Source organism: Globicephala melas, chromosome 20 (assembly GCF_963455315.2).
Source record: "Globicephala melas chromosome 20, mGloMel1.2, whole genome shotgun sequence".
Taxonomy (NCBI): domain Eukaryota; kingdom Metazoa; phylum Chordata; class Mammalia; order Artiodactyla; family Delphinidae; genus Globicephala; species Globicephala melas.
In genome coordinates, this window is record NC_083333.1 from 40,296,322 (window position 1) to 40,318,339 (window position 22,018).

The window sequence follows — 22,018 nt, forward strand, 5'->3', positions numbered from 1 at the left end:
CAGGCACACCTTGTACACAAACGTGCGCATATGCATGTGGACACGTGCTGCCGGCAAAGGCATCAATATGCACAGCGATACAGAAACAAAACCACAATGAATATGAACCCTGCACGTTTCCAAAGAGAAGTGCAGGGTTCAAACAAACATTCACGAGAGCGAGCCTCTGGCAGAGGTGAAGAGCCCCGTAGGCGGGGAGAGGCGGGGGTCCAGACTGTCCATAGGGCGTCGTAAGAGTTCCTCCACGTGCCGGGCCACATCCATGGTCTCATCCAGGTCGAATTCTCCATCCTGGTCGAGGACGGGGTCAGGGCTGGTAGAGAGAGAGGGACGTCAGAGGGAGCTGGCATGCCTCACAGCCCCAAGCTCCTGGGGGACAGCGTCCAGCCTGCTCCCCACTCAGACCAGAGTCTCATGGGAGCAGGACCCGCTCTGGCTAGACTCTCACACCCCACGTTGAATAAGTCAGTCACTGGCTTGTTGGGAGACACCCCAGTTCTAGTCTCATCGCTCACAACCTCATGGAGCGATCTCAGGGGAATGAGGTAGTTGGGTGAATGAGCTACCCGTGAAACCCCAGGCACCATTCACTGAGCACCTATGAAGGCCTGGGCCTTTCAACCACGTTACACCAACCCTCACAGCTACCCATAAGGCAGGTATTTACTCCACTTTATAGAGGAAGAAACTGAGACTCAGTCATGCTAGGAAACTTGTTCAGGGCCACCTGGTTGGCTGGTGGAGTCAGGATTGGAATTCCGGTCTTTGTGACGTCCAAGCCTGCGGTCATCCCACGGCAGCAGGCCACCCACAGCTTGGAAGAGAATTAATTCTCTTCTCTGGGAACTCCAGAGAGGAGCAATTGACACCCTGTTCCCACACAGCTCCTAAGAACAACTACCCCATCCATAGCTACCCTGTATCAAGCCCTTATAACAGTCTCATCTGGGCTAAATGCTCTACCTGCACTCTCTCACTTAATCCTGACCCCAGTCCCACGTGGTAGGTCTTTTTGCCTCCATTTTACAGATGGGGAGACTGAGCATCAGAGAGGCTCAGTAATTTCCCCAAGGTCACACAGCTAGTCAGCACCAGAGCAAGGACCCTGCTACGTGTAGTTTCAAAATGCTCTATGCTTTTCATTGGCTCATCTCACCCACCCTGCACCTGGGCATGTGCCAGAGCCCGGCCTGGCCTGGGTGATCTCCGACCTAGAGGAGCTCTGGGTTCCTTGCCCACCAGCCCTCTGGTGCCCAGCCTGAGGCCAAGTGCCCAGTTCCTCCCCTCGGAGCCCCAGGAGAACACAACCTACTTCTGTGGGTACATGTTATAATGAGCCTGGGGGCACACGGCTGGGGAGGGGGCCTGGTCCATGTAGGTGGCACTGCTCCCGGCAGAGTCCGCAGAGGCGCTCACAAACCTGCGAGAGGAAGCAGAGCACAGCCTCAGCGGCGAGGGGCTCGGGGGCCACCTTCGTGTCTTTTTCAGGTGCGGAAGGACAGAGTGCCCACTGAGCCTGGGGCCCTGGCTGCAGGAGCGGGGCCCTGGGTACCGACGCCCTGGTGACCAAGCCCAGCTCCCTCCCCAGGAGGGCTGGCGGTGAGGGGTGAGGCGAGCCAAGTGCCGGGGGGGGGGGGGGGGTGAGAGGAGAAGAGAGGCAGCAGGAGACCAGAGCTGGACCCGGGACACTTACTCAGGGACCACTTGCTTGATCTGTGGCTTCACGTATCCGTCCACTGCTTTAGCTGCCGAGGGCGGGGGGAGAACGGTGATGAGAACTGAAGTCTCTGGGAGCTCCCAGGGGAGTGGAAACCCACCTATGCAGTCTGCCTCCCCCCACATTGCCATGCGGCCTCAGCAGGGATGAAATTTCCCACAGATTCCCAATAAACACCCGCTGACAATAAACACCACCCAGGCCCTGGCTTCAGTCTCATTTTGCTTCCTACACTCAACTTGAGGGTAGGTTTGAGGGTGGAGAGTGGTAAGGGCAGCTGATCGAGATGGGAGTCGTGCACTATCTGTGGGTTTGCATTACGGCTCCTCCCCCAGCCCTGCAGCCTCTTCCTCCAAGGGCACAGAAGTGAGTCCCACTCAGTGTTTTGCTTTGCAGGGAAGAAAGCTGGGTCAGAGGTTTTGCTTTCCTTTTCTTCAGTTGTGAGCCCTGAAATCCTCTCCACGTGCCTTGCACCATCCCACCGACAAACACCCACAGGGGAAACGGCCCCTCGGCTCTTCTTGGGGCGTCCCCACTGCCTAGCCCCGGGAGTATCTGGGCAGCACGCACCGAGCACAGGAGTATAGTACTTGGAGAAGACCTCATCCTTGGGCCGGTCGGGAAACACGTAGATGAGATAGCTCAGGTCCCCCAGCCGGTCGGCCAGGGACCGGATGGAGAAGTCCCGCGTGGTGAACGGCTTCAGATTCCACAGGTTACGGTCAGCTGTGAAAAGGCCAAGCTCATTCCCACAACCCACCGCCCTGGGGAGGAGGATCAGAGCTGTGGGGCTTCAGGGCAGGCTTGCAGAGACATCAGGGCTTTTACTAGCCTGCACGGCAACCCCACCCCTGTGCTCCTCGGCATAGGGCGATGAAATGACCACGGGCAAGCAGATACCAACAAGGCTGGGTCAGGGCAGAGAAGGACTCGCCCGGCAGTTCTGGAGTCCAGGAGGCCAATGATTTTAGGTTCTCCCCAGTGGAAAACAACAGAGAGGGAAAGTGCTTCTGAGCAACACTCCTCCCACCCTCCAAGCTCAGTTCCCATGTCTCCCACCGGATACCTTCTAAGGATGCAGGCCTGATGGAGAATAGGCAACGAGGAAATGGAAGACAGGGCCACTGGGGCTAGAGTGTGGGCACGTAGGGAACTCACGAGAGTCAAACTTCCAGGCAATGGTGATGCCCCCTATTTCTGAGTCGCTAAAGCGCAACAAGAAGGTGCCGTCGGGCTTGTTGATGAGCAGGTCATGGGCCTGTTGCTTATTCACAAAACCTAGGATGGCCCTGGGTGCATCAAGCATACAGTGTCACTGCTGGCAGCAGCCACTGTCCCCTGAGCCCATGACCTCCCAGACCCCATTCCTCTCACCCGTCATTCCAATGGGGCTTGTGATGTTTCTTCAGCACCTCCATGACCCCATCGAACCACTGCCAGAAGGTGTAGTTCCAGCCTGGCAAGTTCTCCTGAGAGTCCCCAGGAAACCCCAAGTCAGGGCTTGTGCCCCCGTCGTCACGGGTGGTTCAGGGAACACTCAGTGCCCTCTTGTCCTCACCCAGACCTTCTCCCAGTTCCTCATCCGACTTGCCCCACACTCCAGCAAACTGCCACAGCCCCTGCTCATATCCTAGGGAACCAGAGAGTACACTGGCCTCTTGCCTCGCAGACACAGGGGTCCGGGACAACCCCACGGGGTGGGGGCCGGAGGTGCAAAGAATTGTCCAAGCTGGATAAGACCTCCAAAGTTATTCCTGCCCAGCCCCTTCGCTTTACAGATGGGAAAAGCGCAGCACAGAGGAGGGAAGGGGCCTGGCCAATTAGTTAACACATCGAGGGCTAGAGCCCAGGGACCCTGACTCCCAGCTCCGGGTTCCTTCCATCGTCCTGCTTCGGCTCTCATGGCTGCCTGCGTTCCTTGGGGTACTAGCCCCCGTCTCTCCTGGTTGTAGAAGAGGGGGGAGGGGGGTAGAGGGGGGGCCACTGACCAGGGGCAGTAACCTGTGTGTGAGGTGGGGGAAGGGTGGCAGGGTGGTCCCAGGCAGGCAGCGGGCGGCGTCCCTCACCCTGTTGAACTGGGACCAGGACACGGACATGCCGTTGTAGTCCTCGAGGTGGCTGCTACCGCTGTTGAAGAGCTTCTGCGCCAGGAACACGAGGTTCTCCTTGGTCAGGCCCCGGTTGCTCTGCACTTCGGCCTTGAATTTCATGTTGAGCGCCTCGCACAGCTGCGGCCACAGGACTTTGTCAGGCACTGCAAACGGCACCCTGCCCTGGTGGGGAGAGAAGAAAGGAAAAAAAGGCAGATTGAGGGAGTAGGAGATATTTACACACACACAGACACAGATACCAAGAGGTAGAGGGGACTGAGAAAGGTCCAGAAAAGGGGACAAAAATGCAAGGGAAAGAAAGGCTGGGGGCAGGGGCAGAGGGGTGGGCATACAGGGATGGAGACCCAGACCAGGACCCTGGGGAGAGAGATCAGGGACCAGAACCCCAAGACCACGCTCACAGACCTAGGAGACCCCAGTCCCTTGACCCAGAGCCCAGACAGAGCCTAGGACATGCCGAGGGCAGGCTGTTCACACCAGCTGCCCCCTGACCTCTGGTCTGGCCCTAGCGTTGGGGAAGACCACTCAGCAGGGGCCCTGGGGTTGGGGCTGACCCTGGGAAGCTCCGAGGGGCCGAGGTGAGGGTCTCATGGGGACTCACCGGCTCAGCAAAGGCATTGTCCCATAGCACGGTGGCAGTAGCATTGTGGTCCTGGCTGCCATGAACGATGACAACCACAGGAAGGGACAGGGTCTACGGGAATCCAGGGAATGAGGGGTGAGGGCATATGACCACCGTCTTGCCCTCCTCTAGGGGGAGACCCCCAACCCTCATTCCTCAAGCCCCTCCCAGCAAAACTAAACCAAAAACAAACAAAAAACACAACACACTTCTTCCTGGCCCATTGCCTAAACTCTGCGGGCTGGTGCGGGCTTAAAACCTCGCAAATGGGCACCAGCAGGGTGACATTAGGTTTTCTGAGAGCATCACGGGGTAACTGGACTGAGCCTGTGTGAGGATTCAAGTCTCTGGCTTTCCCAAGCCAGCCGGGCAGCCTGCAAGGAGACGGGGAGCCGGGTCTCACCTTCACCTGAAACACAAGCTCATTGCTGCCAACACTGAACTGAGACTCAAACAGGACCGTGAACTTCTCCTCTGTCACGGACTCCGCGCCTCGCCGGTCAGCGCGCTTGATCCTCTTCAGCGACTGCAGGAGGTCAGAGGGGAACGAGGAGAAAGCCGCTGGTTAGAGGACTCGGCTCTGGGCAGGCCTCCCTCCGTGGGCGGGGCCCAGTCCTCACCATGTTCCTGAAGTGAGCGCTGAGGGTGCCTGTGGCCTGGTGATACTCCATCACACAACAGTTGTTCAAGATCTCTCCGCTGCACTCACTGCGAAGCAGAGAGGAACCCATCTCTACTGGACCCAGGCCAGGAGCACCACCCTGTCTGCACCCTGGGCCCAGACTTCTCCAGAAAGCCCTGCCAGCAGCCCCTGCCCCTCCCCTAAGAGCATTTCTCCGAGTGTCCCTGGGCTCACTTTCTCATCAACCTGAGAGCACCTGAGCAAAGTCTCCAAGGGTGGGGCCTGTGTCTCCATCACTGAAACTCCTTGGGTATCAAGATTGATGTGGGGACTACTGAGCCCCCGAGCCACAGCTACTGAGCCCACGTGCCACGACTACTGAAGCAATGTGCCTAGAGCCCATGCTCTGCAGCAAAGAGAAGCCACCGCAATGAGAGGCCTGCGCACCGCAGCGAAGAGCAGCCCCCGCTCGCCACGACTAGAGAAAGCCTGCGGGCAGCAACAAAGACCCAACGCAGCCAATAAATAAATAAATGAATGAATAAACAAATAAATAATTTAAGATTGATGTAGGGGCCTTCGGCAGTTTCTAGCGCACCTGAGATAAAAATCATGACCACAGCCTACAAAGATTCCCGAGATCAACCCCTGCCCACCTCCCTGGCCTCACTCAGGACAAGCGAGCCCACTGCCTTGTCTGTTTGCTGAACACGTACGCTCAGTGCCTGCCTCGGGACTTCTGTACTTGCCCTTCCTATCTCCCCAAACACTCTTTTTTTTTTTTTTTTTGCAGTACGCAGGCCTCTCATTGTTGTGGCCTCTCCCGTTGCGGAGCACAGGCTCCGGACGCACAGGCTCAGCGGCCATGGCTCACGGGCCCAGCCGCTCTGCGGCACGCGGGATCCTCCCGGACTGGGGCATGAACCCGCGTCCCCTGCATCGGCAGGCGGACTCTCAACCACTGCGCCACCAGGGAAGCCCTCCCCAAACACTCTTGACCTTCTCATTCAGGTCTCCACTCAAATATATCCTCAGAAAGGCCCTCCTTGACTACCCACGTACTGCAGGCGCTGTGATATTGCTTTATTTTAATTTTCTGTCTCGAGGTTGGGCAGGGACAGGACCAAGTTCTGTGTGGATCACAGCTGTGTCTCAGTGCTCAGCACAGGTCCTGGGACACCCAGCAGCGAAATCCTTGTTGATTTACTATGTGTGCGAAGTGTACGCCAGGACAGACAGAGTGAACTGGAGCGACACGGGGCCACATCGCAGTGCAGGACAAAGGGTTTCGGAGGGGGAGGCCATGCTGTCCCCATCACCCAGGACGCCTGCTGTAGAACAGAGGCTGAGCTGAGGGAGGGGTAGATGGGAGCAGGGCAACGTACTTGCGGGTGTTCTCGTTCTTGAGCAGCGACTTGGCCTGCTGCTCACTGATGATGGTCGCCTTCACCTGGGGGGGGTTCATGTGCACGTTCAGCTTCCCGCCCACCAGCAGGCGCACGGTGGCTGCGAACTTGGTCTGGGTCTTCAGGACCTGAGGGGGCTGCTTCTCGATGATGAACGTGCTGCGGGGACACAAGTGACCAGGTGACGCCTCAGGGGACGGCGCTCCGCTCCCTCCCTCCGCGTGGCGAGGCCGCCTTGCGCGGGGCACAGCAGGCGAAGGAAGGGCTTGTGGCACAGCCCCCGGTCCCGGGGGGGCCACTGCGAGTCGGGGGAGCTGGCAGGAGGGGAGGCAGTGAGATGAACTCAACAGCTGAAATGGGGGGAACAAGCCCATACAATGTCCACGAGAGAAACCGGGCAAGGTGAACCGCAAGAGGCCACAGCAACAGGCGACAGAGGGGGATGGGATGAGGGTGTGAGGCACAGACGGAAGGGTTCAAGCCAGAGCGCCCTGTCTGTAAAGAGCCTGCTGCCCGCGACCCAGGCCAACCGGATGGGGCCTGGGCGAGGCCAAGAGGCAGCAATCACCTGGTCACCAGGGCTGAGATGATGTCTGTGATGGTGGCGTTGACCTCAGCCAGCATCTCCTCCACGGGGCCGGGGATGGGCAGCTGCTGGCAGAGGTGCTCAGCTCTGCGGATCTGCTGCCGGTTCTGCCAGATGATCTCCGCCAACTTCTCACACCTGCACGGGAGCCCCGAGGCCAAAGGGAAGGACAAAGCCTTCAGCCCCTTCCTCCAGGCCAGAAGCCAGAAGGCTCCCAGGCTGGGGAGAAGGCCCAGACCCAGCTCCACCCCCAGGAAGGCTCGGCGCCTTAGCCGCCCGGCCTGTCCGCTGAGCAGAGCACGGCTGCCCTGCCTTCCAGAAACACAAAGAAACTCACAGGAGGAGCGACCCTGACTTGAGTCCAACCAGCCTGAGCGTCGCTCTGCACACCTGGCCCCACCCCACTCCCTCACCCAGGGACGCCCCTCCCGGGGAAGGTGGCACAGGACGGGGGCACCAAAGTCTGCATCAGGAACCAGACCACTGGTGAAATGAGACCTGTGCCCCGACAGAGGCAGCCGGCTGCTCACGGAAACACAGGAGCAGGACTGCAGCCGGTGGCGCCACGCTGAGCCCCTGCCGCCCCCGCCTGGCCCCCCACACCCACTACCAGGATTGTAGCACGTCCAGGCTGCCCTCGGGGGGCCCTCCGTTCCCCGCCAGCTGCTGCCGCCGCTTCCACTGGATCAGCTCGTCATCCAGAATGATGGTCTGTTGCTTCCGCAGCAGCTGCAGGGTCTTTTGGTGCTTCTCAGCCAGCTCCTGTGGGGCAGGCGGGGGGAGCGGCCCTTCTGGGCTCTCAGAACACCCCGCAGGGCCTCCCCTCACCCCTTGCCGACCTGCTCTGCCCTGCGTGCCCACACAGGGGGGAAGGCTCTGGCCTCCTGCTCTGCTGGGTCCTGCTCTCCTCCTGGCTCTCTCCCTCCCTCAGGTCCACGCCCGGGAGGGGAGGGACGCAGAGCCCACTCACCACGCGGTACTGCTGCAGCGTCTGGGCCTCGCGCTGCAGCCAGGCCTCCAGGGACACCTGCTTCTGCTGGAGGGCCGTCTCCCGGCTCAGACGCTCCTGGGGGTTCAGCTGGGCCAGCTGGGCAAACTGAGCTGGAGGAGGGGACAGGACACCCACAACCATGACCTCCCCGGGTCCAGCTGGAAGCCCGGCAGAACTGCACTCACCTGTTCTGGAGGCAAAACCCTGGAGGGGACACAGCTGACAAGTGGCCAGTCAGGGTTCCACAGCCATGGCGCCCAAAGATGAGTGGGCTCTGTCCCCTGGCCCCCCGACTCTGAGCTCCCCTTGGGGAGTGGGGAGACGGAAGCTCGGGGTACAGCTGGGGAGGAGCCAGCTCATGGCCTCCCTGCCCGCCCAGCCCTCCTCTCCCCACGCGGGGGCCGGCTTAGAGCCACCCTGCCTGGTCTGAAGTGTGTCCTCGCCGTTTAAAAGGCGGGTGAACTCGGGCAAATCACCTCACTCTCCCATGCCTCAGCTTCCCCAGGTGTAAAATGGGAGAATCACGGCACCTGCCTCAGTGGCTGCTGTGACGCTAAATGAGCAATGATGCAGAAAATACTCAGGAAGCTGCCTGGCACCATCAGCTCCAGGTGAGAGTCAGTCCTCACGGTCAGTGGGTTACAGGACGGGATTAAAGGCTGGTGGAGCAGCTCACAGGACAAAGCCGCATCGGGAAGGCCCTGCTCCGCGGGGCTGAGCGCAGCAGCCTCTCCTCGGGGAAGTGGGGGGGGGGTTTCTCCAGGTGCTGAAGGGGCCTAACATGTTTGTCCAGGTTGGGTCACTGTGAGTTCAGCAGACCAGCCGGAAGAGGGAGGGAGACAGAGTGTCCAGGGCCACTGGGGACACGAAAGCAGCAAGATTCTCTCAAGAGAGGGAGGCAGCTTCTCTCCACACCAGCTGTCAGGCATCTCATCCATGGCAGGAATAAGGTAACGAGGCCTCACTGACGAGGCCTTTTCAAAAAATCTGTTATATAATACTTAAGACCTAGGCAAGTATTGATAGAAAGGATGATACAAGGAACACCTGTGTACCAAGACGCCAGCTTAAGAAAGTAGACATTTCCACAGTTAAGCACCTGTACACCCTCCCCTGCCGGCATCCCCATCCCTCCCTCCACAGGCAATCACCATCCTAGATGCTGGCATTCCTACCCCCACCAATAGGCTTTTGGAACGTCCCACGGTCCTTACTGGGGCTGAGTCAAGAAGATGAGAGCGTCAGTCAGCAGGTCTTGGTCAAGTTCCCGGCAGGCCTCTGAGGGCCATGTCACACTGACCGAGGCCCTGCCCTACGGACGCACAAAAGCAACTAAGGACACACTAAAGCAACCCTAGACAGCCAGGAAGGCCCAGAACTAGAAGAGAACTTAGAAACATGGCTCTCACATGACTGCGGGGGACGGAGCAGGTAAGGAACACAGCAGAAGAATCTGGAGAGCCACCTCGGAATCCTGCCGCCCACAGGGAGGTGGTGGGGATCCCAACACCAGGCCCAGCCTCCTTATGCAAGTGACCCACTTAGGTCTCTCCTGGCAAATTGGAGAAGCTTCTGGGAAGGACGCCAGGACACTTGAGGCAATGTCTGCTCCACTGGAGGGAGCTGAGACTTCCCTTGCACACACGGATCAGTTGTCTGTGTTTCTGATGGGTGCACTTGATCAATGAGACTGAACTGACATTGCACGATGGGGACAAACCCAAACCAGAATCGAAACCCAACCTCACAAGTAGGAAACAGAAAACCCCAGAATAGGATCATCAATACTGTCAACCAGTCAACGGCCTTGGGTAGAAATAATAGCCTGAAATGTCCTGCTCCCTAATGTAGCAGGAGGGCCTTCCTTTCTTTCGGGTCAGTCTGGGACGGATTCAGATCTGAAGAAGAGCTGCTAGAATTATTCCCCCAACATTTACTCAACAGCTGCTATGATTCAGGCAATGAGCTAGTCTCAGAGTACAGAAAACACTGACAGGGCAAGGTAGGAGGAAAGCTTAAGTTGTTAAATTAAAATAGAATCTTAAAAAATTTAAACAATTAAAAGGAAGAACAGAGGAACAAATACTGAAAAGGGACAAAACAAAATAAATATTAACATGGGGACCTCAATTGCTATTACATTAAATATTAATGGACTAAACACCTTAATTAAAAGCAAAGATTGTCAGAATAAATAAAAAAGCTGGACTCAACTATATGTTGTCTACATTTCAAATGTTAAAATGCATGGATAAAAATATGTTTCTATTTAAAAATAGAATAAGAAGGCTGGAGGAGTAATACTAATATCTGATAAAGTAGACTTCAAGGCAAAGAGTGTTACCAGAGCTCAAGAAAGATATTTCGTAAGTATTAAGGTGTCAATCAATCAGAATGACATAATAATTCTCAATGTATATGCATCTAATAACAAAGCTTCAAAAATACATAAAAGAAATATTTACATAAATAATTGGAAAATTACACAATACTATAGGAGATTTTGATACCTCTCTTTCAGCATCTGATAGAACAATTAGGCAAAAAAATCAATAAAGATATATCAGTGATTCTTAAAGTGTGAACCAAGGATCCCTGAAGGGTTCCTAAGACCCTTATAGGAGGTCCACCAAGCCAGGACTATTTTCATAAAGTCATAGGACCTTATTTACCTTTTTTTCTCTTATTCACTTATAAGCATACAGCAGAGTTTTCTAGAGGTTACAAGATATGTGATGTTACAACAGACTGAAAGCCAGCTCCAGCTATCTCCTATTAAGCCTAACATTAAAGAGATTTGCAAAAATGTAAAGCAATGCCACTCTACTCACTAAATTTGGTGTGGGTTTTTTTAACTTTATTATGTTAACATCATATATTATGTTATATATGTTAACATTATTGAATTTATTATTGCTATCTTAAAATAAAACAACTTCAGAACATACATTCAAGTCCACAAAATACATTCACCAACACAGAGCATATGCTGGGGCATAGAACAAGTCTCAATAAATTTACAAGAAGAGATCATATAGAGTATGTTCTCTGACAACAGTGGAATTTAACAATGAAATGAAAATGAAATCAATAATGATATGACATCTAGAAAAACACAAAATATTTGGAAATTAAACAATATACTTCTAAATAGTATATGGGTAAAATAATCAGAAGAGAAATTAGATAGCATTTCAAATTGAATGATAATGAGCATACAGCATATCCAAAATGATGAGATGCAGCTAAAGCACTGATGAGAGGGAAGTTGATAGCTCTGAATATATACATTAGAAAAGAAGAAAGGTCTAAAATCAATGACCTATGGTTCTACCTTAAGACACCAAAAATAGAAGAGCGAAGGAAAAGGCAGTTTGATACTTCTTGTTCTCACTAGAATGGGGTGGTACAGCTCTGGGGTCAATTTGAAGTGAAGGAAGATGAGCCACATTTCAAGACTCTTAAAAGTGTACCTGGGGTGAATTTCTTCTGAGTTAATTTTTCTTTCCCTACACCCTTATCATGGCAGTCACTAGCAAATTATAGACCTAGGAGACAGGAGAATTTTCCACTGTCACCTCCTCCTCCCATCTTTACCTCCTATTAGGCTCAAGAAGGGGCATTCCTCCTCTCCCCAGCCTGGTTCAACCAGGGGACTCCCAACCTAAGTCCTCCCTTTGACTGGGGAACACTTTGTCCATATTCATTCATTCATTCATATTTCATTCTTTCATTGATTCATTCATTGAAATATTCACTGAATATTGGTTAAAATATAATGATTTTATGACATATCTCTAGTTAAGATCCAGTTCTGCAACTTGCAAGAAACCCAGGCCAGGGCTTCTCTGGTGGCGCCGTGGTTAAGAATCCGCCTGCCAATGCGGGGGACACGGGTTCAAGCCCAAGCAACTAAGCCCATGCGCCACAACTACTGAGCCTGCACTCTAGAGCCCGTGAGCCACAACTACTGAGCCCGTGTGCCACAACTACTGAAGCCTGTGCACCTAGAGCCCGTGCTCCACAACAAGAGAAGCCACTGCAATGAGAAGCCTGCGCACCACAACGAAGAGTAGCCCCGCTCTCTGCAACTAGAGAAAAGCCCACGCGCAGCAACGAAGACCCAATGCAGCCAAAAATAAAGAAAATAAATTTAAAGAAACCCAGGCCAAATTACGTGTTCTCTTTGAACATCAGTTTTATCATCTGCAAAACAGGAATAATACAACTACCTATTTTTTAGGGCTGTTGTAAAGGTTGTAGTGAATAATGCATGCAAAGGTTTTAGCCTGGAGCCTGGCCCATAGCAGGGGCTCCATCACTGGGAACGTTACTCCTCCCAAGCTTTGGATCAGGTTCTGGGGAGACGGACGTGGATCTAGCCCCAACCCTGCAGGAGTTCACAAAGTGGTCTCACTCCCGTCCCCCAGACACACGCTGCCCTCCCACACCAGCCTCACCCTGGATCCTCAGGCTCTCTTGATACTGGATGATGAAGTACTCTTGAGTCTGCTGCAGCTTCTTCAGCTCATTCTCTGTGTCCTGTGTGACCAGTCGCAGCTCCTCAAGTGTCTGGTTGATCTGAAGGTGTTTCTGGGACATGGCATCAACCAGGATCCCAGAAGAAGAACTACCCTGGAGACATATCAGGGGAGAGTGTGGGCAGCAGTAAACTGGGCAGTGAGGATGGCAGAAAACCTCAGGCCCTGGGGAACGCCAACACTACAGACACCAGATGCCAGATCTAGAATAAGAAGGAAGGGTACTTTGAGTCAGAAGGAGAGTCATTTGCCAGAATGGGGGTGGAGGAAGAGAAACAGGTGACCTGGCAGACTATGGCATCTTCATAAAGCATGGAAGAAACTTCTATTGCAGTTCTAACCTCCACCAGAGTATCCCACACAGGGGCCATCTGGGTTCTCTCTGGAGAGACTAGAACTCAACATGTCCCAGGAGTTACCTGGGTTTTCCTACTAATGATGATGACCCCTCATTTCGTAGTCATTCGCTGACCCGATGCCACGATGCCACCTGTGCTAGGTGCTGGGGACACAGTGGGGGACAAGGCTGTGTGAACACACATCATCTGTGTCCTCACTCGAGACCTTCTTGTGACTGAGGGAAGAGGGTGAACCGCTCACAGGTGGCATCCTGGAGACCCCAAGTGAAGTGACAGGGGAGGCATCCACAAGGGCTTCGTGGATCCAGTCATTGAACTAACCTGGTCGGATCTATTCCTTCAACCAAGTCTTTAGGGCCTTTCCAATGACCTGCTCTCAGAATAAAATCCAAACTCCTTCCACACCCTCCACGGCCCTAGCCGATGGCCTCTGCCTACCCTACCCGCAGCACCACTGCTGCCCAAGCACACCCGCTACTTTCTGTTCCTGAATACATAAGCGTGTTCCTGCCTCAGCGCCTTTGTATTTGTTGTTCCATCACCTGGAACATTCCGGCACCAAACCTTCCTGCGGGCGCTTCCACTGGCACCTTTTCAGAGTGACCCTCTCTGACGAGCCAATTTAAAATAGGACCTCCCTTACCGAAGGTGTCTTTTTCTTGCATGTTCTTTCTTTCTTTTTTCTTTTTTTTTTTTTTGCGGTACGCGGGCCTCTCACTGTTGTGGCCTCTCCCATTGCGGAGCACAGGCTCCGGACGCGCAGGCTCAGCGGCCATGGCTCATGGGCCCAGCCGCTCCGCGGCATGTGGGATCTTCCCGGAACCGGGGCACGAACCCGCGTCCCCTACATCGGCAGGCGGACTCTCAACCACTGCGCCACCAGGGAAGCCCCTTTCTTTCTTTTTTTAAATTTATTTATTAATTTGTTTTTATTTTTGGCTGTGTTGGATCTTCGTTGCTGCTCATGGGCTTTCTCTAGTTGAGGCAAGCGGGGGCTACTCTTCCTTGCGGTATGCGGGCTTCTCATTGTCGTGGCTTCTCTTGTTGCAGAGCACGGGCTCTAGAGCACAGGCTCAGTAGTTGTGGCTCACGGGCTTAGTTGTTCCGCGGCAGGTGGGATCTTCCCGGACCAGAGCTCGAACCCGTGTCCCCTGCATTGGCAGGCGGATTCTTAACCACTGCGCCACCAGGGAAGCCTGCATGTTCTTTCTTGTCTGCCTCCCTGTACTAGGATGTGAACTCCTTAAGGCCTAGGACCTTGTCTGTCTTGTGCACCACAAAATCCCCAAGGCCCAGGACACCAGAGGTGTTGAAGAACAGCTTGATGACTGGGAGAACAATTATTTCCCCCCAACCATGACCTGCATCGTAGGCACGTATTTCTTAATTGCAGCCGAACTCATTTGTACATTTACAGATAGCTCTGTAATTGCACCAAGTCAAGAGTTGTACCAGTGGACCCTCTGTGACCTGGCTTCTGCCCAGTTGGCTCCCTTCTCCCCAGTAGCACTGAACACTTACAGTTCTTCGAATGTCATAAGGTGGCTCGCGCCTTCCTGCCCTCACATATACTGCTGTTATTTTTGACTAGAACACTCATCCTGCCTCCTTCCTCCCTCTTTCCCCACCGTAGTTCGGGCATCCTTTTCCTCAGGACACCCTCCCCTCCACCAGCCAGCCTGCTCCAGTCTGAGTTGGACCCTTTTTCCAAAGAGGCCCGCTTAGCACTCAGCTGACACCTAAAGAATCTATCATCGCCTGAATTCCCTTTAGGTGGAGACCAGGACTTTATCTGTTTTTCCCGTCCTAGTCCAGTGTCAGATGCACAGCAAGACCTGAATAAATGTTTACTGAATGAACTCTCAAATTCTTGCAATCAGTCTCCACCACAAGTGAATAAAAAATATGACTTCGCTCCAGGCACTAGTCTGTGGTCTTTACCTATGGGATATCATTTTATGAAATTCATTTTGCTTTATTGCAGATAATATACCATTTGTACCATTGTCCAAGCAATGTCTGATGCCTTTATGATTTCAGAACATGGGGGACAAGTCCCTGCTCTGCCTCGCTAGGCCTCGCTTCTCTGAGCTTGCCGGGTTACTTCTTCTGACATAGACCTCGGCTCTGCCTCCCCTCATAGACCACACCGGAGGATATTTCTTCTTTTGTCTCCAGCCCCATTTATTGAATGACAAATCTTGCCCCTGGTGATGTGTAATGCCATCACTGACTGACATAGATTGCATCTCCTGACGTGTATGTGTGTTTTTAGGGCTTCCTTTTCTGTTTCATTTGTGTTTGTCTATCCTTTGCCCACATAGTATCACACAATAACCCTATAGGGTAGATACTGTGACTGTCCTCATTTATAATAGAAAAAGACAGAGGCTCAGAGAGGTTAAGTAACTTGCTTAAGTCACACAGCTAGTAAGTAGTAGAGCCAGGGACTGAAGCCGGGGAGTGGGGATCGGGTGTCCGTCTACACCTGCATGTGATACTGCCTCTCACACTTGCCCAAGTCTTTTATTTCTTTGCTGCTTTCTCATGCCAGTGTTTATAAAACATATAAAAGCAGGTAGAAGGACTTCCCAAAACCTCTCCCCAAACCCATGGGACACTCACATTGTTGGCTTCTCGGACCAGCCTCTGTTCATTGTACAGAATATGGCGGATGCAGCGCACCAGCTCCATGGGGCAGTGGTCATACGTGTTCTGAAAGAATCCAAGAGCAGCTGTCAGTGGCCATCCTCTGCTCCCACCATGACCATTGCAGAGCCACGCCCACCCCTTCCTCTTCTCCAGCTCCTGCCTCAGCTTCCCTGGGAAGCCTCAGGAACTGTCACCAGAACCTCTATCTCTCCTGGACTTGATTTCCCCTCGCAGATCTTCATATTTGGTTTGCAGTGCATTAGAAACAGTGTACAAAGCACTTCCAATCTGCCATCGCCTTTGACTTGTGCATCATAGAAACCCTATGACATAAGCAGAAACTGTTATCCTCATTTCACAGATGAGAAAACTGCTGCTCAGAGAGATTAAGTACTTGTCCAGAGGGCAAACGACTGAGCAGATGACTCATTAGGGCATCTAATGCCAAGGTCAAGGTACTTCCACTGTAGTCCTGGCCCTGGGTTCCTAATCTGCTCCCCTCTTCCCACCAAGTTTCTCGTGTTTCCTGCCTCTTCTGGGGTGGACTTTTTATTCTTCTGGCACCCTGCTGCTGGTATTTAAGAAGGGCTCTCTAAATATTCAAGTGAGTTCCAACAAATGCTCAGCTATGATTACCACACTCACCCCTTTCCTGCTGCCACTCTCCCCCCTATACTCCTTCCCCCCGCATCCTCAGGTGAAGGAGAAGCTACACCTTATATCCAAAACCTTAATTCAAGGCTCCAGGACAACTCTGTTCCTCTTGCACGCGACTTCAGCAGCTCTTTGAAAAGCCTTTAAAAGAGCCGCAAGAGGGATGTGTGGCCGCCTCGTTGCCTCATTTCTAGAACCTGTCAGTATTCCTTTCTCTGACAACAGAATCTTGACTTGCTCTACCCCATCCCTTCTGCTGATCTGCCCAGAATGCAGTTTCACCCATCCCCCTTCTCTTGGGGACAAACACGCCCCACCTCTTGCTCTATAATATGCTAAGGGGAATCTGACAGGTCTGATTTAGAAAGAGGGGGTGGGGGAAATCGAAGCACAGAAAGGTCGCCGATAAGTTCAGGGACATACGGTGAGTCAGTGGCCAAACCAGGAAAAAAACCAGGGGTTCTGGTGCTGGAAAGAGAAGGCGGACACCGCACCCTGCAGATGGCCCGGAGCTCACGCCCACCTGGAGCTTCGTGGCCCCAAGCTCATACCCACCTGGAGCTGCGTGGCCCCAAGCTCATACCCACCTGGAGCTGCGTGGCATAATGCCCCAGCTTGATCTTCAGTAAGAACCCATCTTCCCCTACTTGGTGCTCAGCCTTCTTCTGCAGCTCCTGCACCAGGCCCTCCAGGAGCTGGGTGGCCTGGGGTCGGTCCTGGGGATTGTCCAGGTCGATGGCATCCCTTGGGGCAGGGCAGGAGAGAGAAGCCTACTATGACGCCTCCTTGGGCATGGAGGTCAGGCACCAAGAGGGACGTGGAAATCCAAGGCTCGTGCCCACAAGACTTGTTCCTGGCAGCTCCACAGGCACCAGAGTCTAGAAACATTCCCTCTCCAATCCCAGACCCCCATTTCCCTGTTCCCCTTTCCCAAGGACACAGCCCCTTCTGCACAGAGCAGGACAGACAGGACCAGAATCTCACCAAACCACAAAGAGGAGACCTAAAGGCCGAGGGGCCTGGATGGCGGCAGGCAGGGGCACCTACCACGGCTGGCTCTCGATCCACTGCGCTAAGTAATGCCGGACCTCGATGGGGAAGTGCTGCCCATACAGCACCTGCATCTGGCGAAGCGCATCTCCCTGCAGCTGTTGGGCCTGGATCCAGCCCGCCATGTCCGTTCACCTAGCGCGAGCAGAGGGCTGAAGAGGCGCCTCCTTGTTAGAGGCGAGGGCTGGGCCTGCCCCTGGCCCTGCCATGCCCACCCATCCCTGGACCGCGGTCAGGCCCGGCCCCTCCCCTCCCACAGACACGCTTTCCTGTGCGGGAAGAGAGAGGGTGAGGAGGGGAAGGCCGCCCTTCCCTCCAGCGAGGAACCCGCTGAGGCTTGGGGAGGGGCTCCCGAAAGGCAGGTGCCCTCCCCCTCTTCCTCTCCCCTCGCCCCACCGGGGCTTCCCCGGGGTGGGAACAGCTAGAAACTGAAAGAGAAACTTGATGGCGGAGGCCCACGGGCCCTCTGGGGAGGGCTGCAAGAATCCCCCCACCCTGCTTCGAACCCCGAGTCCCCATTTCTGGGAACGGGGGATATTCCAGCCCAACGTTTGGGCAACGCCACCGACGGTTCCCACCGGACGGCTCTGTCACCGTAAGCACGTGGCTGGGGTTAAGGAGAGAGGGCTGAGGAGACAGACACTCCCTCTCTTGGGCTTCGTCCCCCAGGCTGTGCCCCGAGGTCTCCCACTGTCCAGTCCCACAGCGCCCCCTGCCCTCTGCCGGCGAGGATGGCGTCCACCCTCGGCCCCCTCCCTGCATCAGCGTCCCGCGTCCCTCGTCTCTCGTCTGCGCTGCGCGCTGCGCCGAAACTCCCTCTCGGTCCCGGGGACCGTCCCCTGCACCCCTACGGCCGTCGGGCTCTGGGTCCCGCGGTGAAGGGGCCGGGGCAGCAGCCAGGGGCGCCCTCTGGGCGCGCGCCGCCGGGGACGCGCGGCCGGGCCACCCACCTGGTCGCGCAGAGCCGTCCGGCTGCGGGGCTGACGCTCGCTCCCGGCCCGGGCTCCTGGCGGCGGCGGAGGCGGTGGCGGCGGCTGTTACTACAGGAAGGAGCCGAGAGCAGCGATTTCCTCCTTAAAGGTCAGCTGCCTCTGATAGACCATACACAGCGCGCGAGCTCTCGCCAACACCCCTCCCAGCCTCGGTCGCTCCCTCCCTGCCTCCGCCCTTGGTGGCTAGTTCCCCGGCGAGTGCACAGCGGCGGCGGCCGCGGCCGGGCCCCAGGCAGCGAGGCGGGGCTGGCGCCGAGCACAGGGGCTGCCCCGATGGCCGGGTCACCCGGGAGTCCCAGCCAGCCCTCGCCGGCGGCCCCGCTGAGCTGCCGCGGACCGTGCTGAGCAAGAGGCGCAGGAGTGGCTGGAGGATGAGGGTGGGAGGGCTGGGAAATCCCGGGCTCCGGAAATCCCAAAGCAGGGCCTCAGTTTTCTCATCTGTAAAAAGGGAGGAGGGAAGGGTTGGACCAGCCTTCCAGCCCGGGCGTTTGTCCTCTTTTGAGTCTCTAGATTTAAAAAGTTTAGCGTGTGTGCGCGTGTGTGCGCGTGTGTGTGCGTGTGTGCGCGTGTGTGCGCGTGTGTGTGCGTGTGTGCGCGTGTGTGCGCGTGTGTGTTTGTGTGGGTTGGGGACACAGCTTTTGTAATCTCAGAGACAAAGCGTATTGAGGGGAAAGACTGGGGATTCCAGAGAAGGCAGCTCACCCAGGGGGCCCCCACCGCCCCTCCTTCCATCACTCCCGCCACTGTGCACCCCCGCCTGCAGTAGAAAAAAGAAAGAACCTTGGCAGGCAAATGTTTCAACCCCCTGAAATTATGCAGATAAGAAATGGGGTCCAGAGAGGGGAGGGGGCTCGCGTAGGGTCCCACAGTGGGCACAGGGCCTAGTCCGCAGCCTATGGTCCATACATGATCCTGCCTCTCCACTCACCCCAGCCCAGTCACATCTGAGGCTGGTCCTGTCTTCAGAAAGTCCAGGGAGGGGTGTCTTGAATCGTCACAAGCTTAGGACTGCCTATATGCCTTGACAGAGCAGGGAACACCTTCCCTGAGCCTTGCCTGGGTCCCAGCCCCCTCCCTGAGAGCCCCCCTACGGGGCCTGTGGAGTTGGGCAAGGCTGCGCTGGAAGCCTTCCATTCCCTTTACCCAGCTTCCCTCTCCTCTGGGGCCACCCCCATGCCTGGCAGCTGGTACTGGCAGCACCAAGGGAGGGGCCAGTCTGGCAGCCCACTCAGGGCCGGCTGGGCCAAGACCTCATGTACTGGGGGCAATCATTCTCCTCTCCCTCCCTCCCTCCCGCCCTAATTCCTTCTTGGACCTGCCCTTTTCTCTCCATTCCTTCCCCCCCTTCATGTGCCCCCCATCTTCTTACCGCTCACTACTGCCCCACTTTCATTCTTTCACTTCAGAGAAAACCCGACGTTTAAGGCTGCAGAAGCTGCATTGTCTCCCCTTCCCACCCCCGACACACTTCCATGTGTGGTCACGATCTCAGTTGGCAGGATCGCAAGGAAAGGAATTGAAAACTGTAAAGGGGTTCAAGGGATTGGGGAAAACTTGCTCTAGGGAGGAGGAAGCACAATCTCTCCCTCTCTCCTTCCTCTACTCTGTGCAACGGATCCGGCAGGGGAGGGTCTGACACACAGCTAGGGGCTCACCTGGAGCAACGGATCCGGCAGGGGAGGGTCTGACACACAGCTAGGGGCTCACCTGGAGTGACAGCCGAGTGTCAGAGCTGGAAAAAAAAACGTAAAGATGATTTTACAAATGGGGAAACACAGGCTGGAGAGGGGAAGTGACCCGGTCAGTGTCACGAGGACACAGTGGGTGGGCCCGATGTGGCACCTGTGCCCTCCAGCCTCTCCCTGTGAGCAGGTGGCTAAGTCAGTCAGTGGGAGCAGATTCCTTGAGTTTCCAAGTCCTCTGAGCCACGTCTGGAAGGCAGAGAACCACCCTTGCCATGCAACCGCATCTGGGCATCTGGAAAGGGTGGGATGGGGATGCCAGCTTCAGAGTGGGGGCGCTGCCTCCCCACTTCCAGGCAGTCGCCTCTCCAGCCTCCTCCCCAGGGCCTGCTGGGGCCTGCTGCTCCAGCTGACAGCCCTGCGCACCAAACATCTGGCTGGATGGGACTGGGCTTGGCTAGGGGGGTGGGTCCTCCTGGGTCCTAAAAAAAAGCTAGCATTGGGGTGCCCGTGAACAAAACTGGAGGGATTGGCCTAAAAGGGTGTGCCCCGGTGCCTTCAGAGCTCTCACATGCCCCCCTCTTCCCCTTGTGTCCAGCGGCGACAGCTGTTTCCCTGCGCCTCTGGATCTCTCCCCATTTGGCCTCTCTGTGAGGCCCTGAATTCGGGTGTCCTTTGTTGCATGTTTTTTCCTCTTGCTTTTTGATTCTCCATTTGATTCTTTCTCTCTAAGTCTCTGTCTGGGTCTCTGTTTGATTCTGCCTGGGTTGCTCTCCATTTCTTTGTGCCTCTGTTCTCCTTTTGAGATGCAGTGGGAGGGGAGGAGCTTTGGAGCTTTCCCAGGATGGGCAAAGGCCAACCAAGAGAGTGGAGGAGGGAAGGGTGTCAGCGTTAGGCCGGGGGCAGAGGTGACTGTGGTTAGGGCTCCGGATAACGCAACTACCCGGAACTGTCAAATTTGGGGTTTCTTTTTGCTTTCAGTCCCCTGGTTTGGTCTCTGCTATTTCCCACCACAAAGCAAAGCGCCCTGGTGGTTGGTTTTACGGGCCCAGACTACAGAGGAGAAAACTGAGGCATAGAGAGTGGGGGGTTCAGGAAGATCAGAAACCTCCTCGCGTCTAGACCGAGCTGGGGTCCCAGGCTGCCGCCCCTAACTGCCTCTCATCCCCAATTCCAAGTCACAGCATTACATGGGGAATGAAGAAGGATTAAAAAAAGTTCTCACAGGAAGACATTCCCCCAAAGAAGACTGGCTGCATTTTAATAGGAATCATAATAATCTCTAGCCTAGTGTGTAGTTCACACTCTATGCACATATCTTGAACTGAATCATGGCATATTCATGTACAAACGTGGTTGAACTCTTCAACTCAACTGATCTTTGCAACAGCCTTGAAGGTGGGCAGAACCAGAATTTCCCCCTTTGATTAGTCCAGGAAAGAGTCCTGTCCACAGCAGTCTGGCCAGTAAATGCACAGCTGGCACCAGGATCCAAGTTGCCCGGCGCTGTGGGCAGGATCTGCGTCCAACCTCTTGTAATTTTCCCTGGCCCGAGGGCACACCGTAGTCTTCACTGTAGCCCATGGTGGTTGTGTGGCACCTCCATCGCTACGCCGGTCCCTGCCCCTGCTCTGTTGAGTGAGGCAGTGTGACCTGTGTGTTACACAGAGGTGGGTTTGAGTTATACAGGAAGGGGACAAGGATCCCAAGTCCTGTTTCTGGCCCTTGGAGACCAGGTTAGCTGTGAAGGAGGCCCTGCTGATGCCCCTACCTTGGGGAGAACGGATTGAGGTCACCTTGACCTAACCGTCCCTGGGGGTGGGGGGAGATGGTACAGAGATGCCTTTGTCTCCTCTGCTTCAAGTCCCTTCTTCAAGGAGAGTTCCTGTTGTGTGGGAGCCAGAGGGGAGGTGGGGGGTGAAGAGCCTTCCCAGGAAAGCTAGAGGTGTTCCAGGAAGTATCTGTGTGCCCCAGCAGAGCGGGGACGGCCAAAGCTGAAGCCCGTGGGCTCCTAAGCGTCCTGCTTCACCCCC

At 55.2% G+C, this 22,018-nt stretch overlaps 2 protein-coding genes across 4 annotated transcripts in view; one reads left to right on the forward strand and one right to left on the reverse strand.

Moving 5' to 3' along the window:
• Positions 1–6: 6 nt before the first annotated feature.
• On the reverse strand, positions 7–18,503 carry LOC115843677 (signal transducer and activator of transcription 5A). 2 transcript variants are annotated; one of them, XM_030839916.2, is made up of 19 exons: positions 18,262–18,503; positions 17,309–17,446; positions 16,849–17,005; positions 15,581–15,670; positions 12,516–12,690; positions 8,035–8,165; positions 7,675–7,826; positions 7,047–7,202; positions 6,458–6,637; positions 5,071–5,158; positions 4,854–4,976; positions 4,430–4,522; positions 3,784–3,990; positions 3,092–3,186; positions 2,876–3,006; positions 2,288–2,443; positions 1,694–1,745; positions 1,313–1,420; positions 7–313 (listed from the first exon to the last, which is right to left on the reverse strand). In XM_030839916.2, the coding sequence occupies exons 2-19, from the start codon at positions 17,434–17,436 to the stop codon at positions 151–153; spliced, it is 2,385 nt and encodes a 794-aa protein (XP_030695776.1). In that variant the 5' UTR covers positions 17,437–17,446; positions 18,262–18,503; the 3' UTR covers positions 7–150. The 2 variants fall into 2 exon arrangements, with proteins under 2 accessions (XP_030695776.1, XP_030695774.1); XM_030839914.3 differs by having other exon boundaries at positions 17,309–17,463; positions 18,262–18,502.
• The window catches only part of LOC115843775 (signal transducer and activator of transcription 5B), a 72,537-nt gene continuing 68,773 nt past the window's right edge, over positions 18,255–22,018 (forward strand). Inside the window, exon 1 of one of the 2 annotated variants that reach the window (XM_060291043.1) lies at positions 18,255–18,391. The gene's annotated coding sequence lies outside the window, so the exon portion shown is untranslated. The remainder of the gene's footprint in view (positions 18,392–22,018) is intronic. The other variant, XM_060291044.2, reaches the window with a different exon arrangement.

Excerpts from the sequence above, each read along its gene's own strand:
- LOC115843677 (XM_030839916.2), bottom strand. The coding sequence starts at position 17,436 with ATGGCGGGCTGGATCCAGGCCCAACAGCTGCAGGGAGATGCGCTTCGC. Across the intron at positions 5,159-6,457 it reads AAGAACGAGAACACCCGCAA|TGAGTGCAGCGGAGAGATCT; the intron begins GTACGTTGCCCT and ends TCTGCTTCGCAG. Across the intron at positions 1,746-2,287 it reads GTACTATACTCCTGTGCTCG|CTAAAGCAGTGGACGGATAC; the intron begins GTGCGTGCTGCC and ends CGCCCTCGGCAG.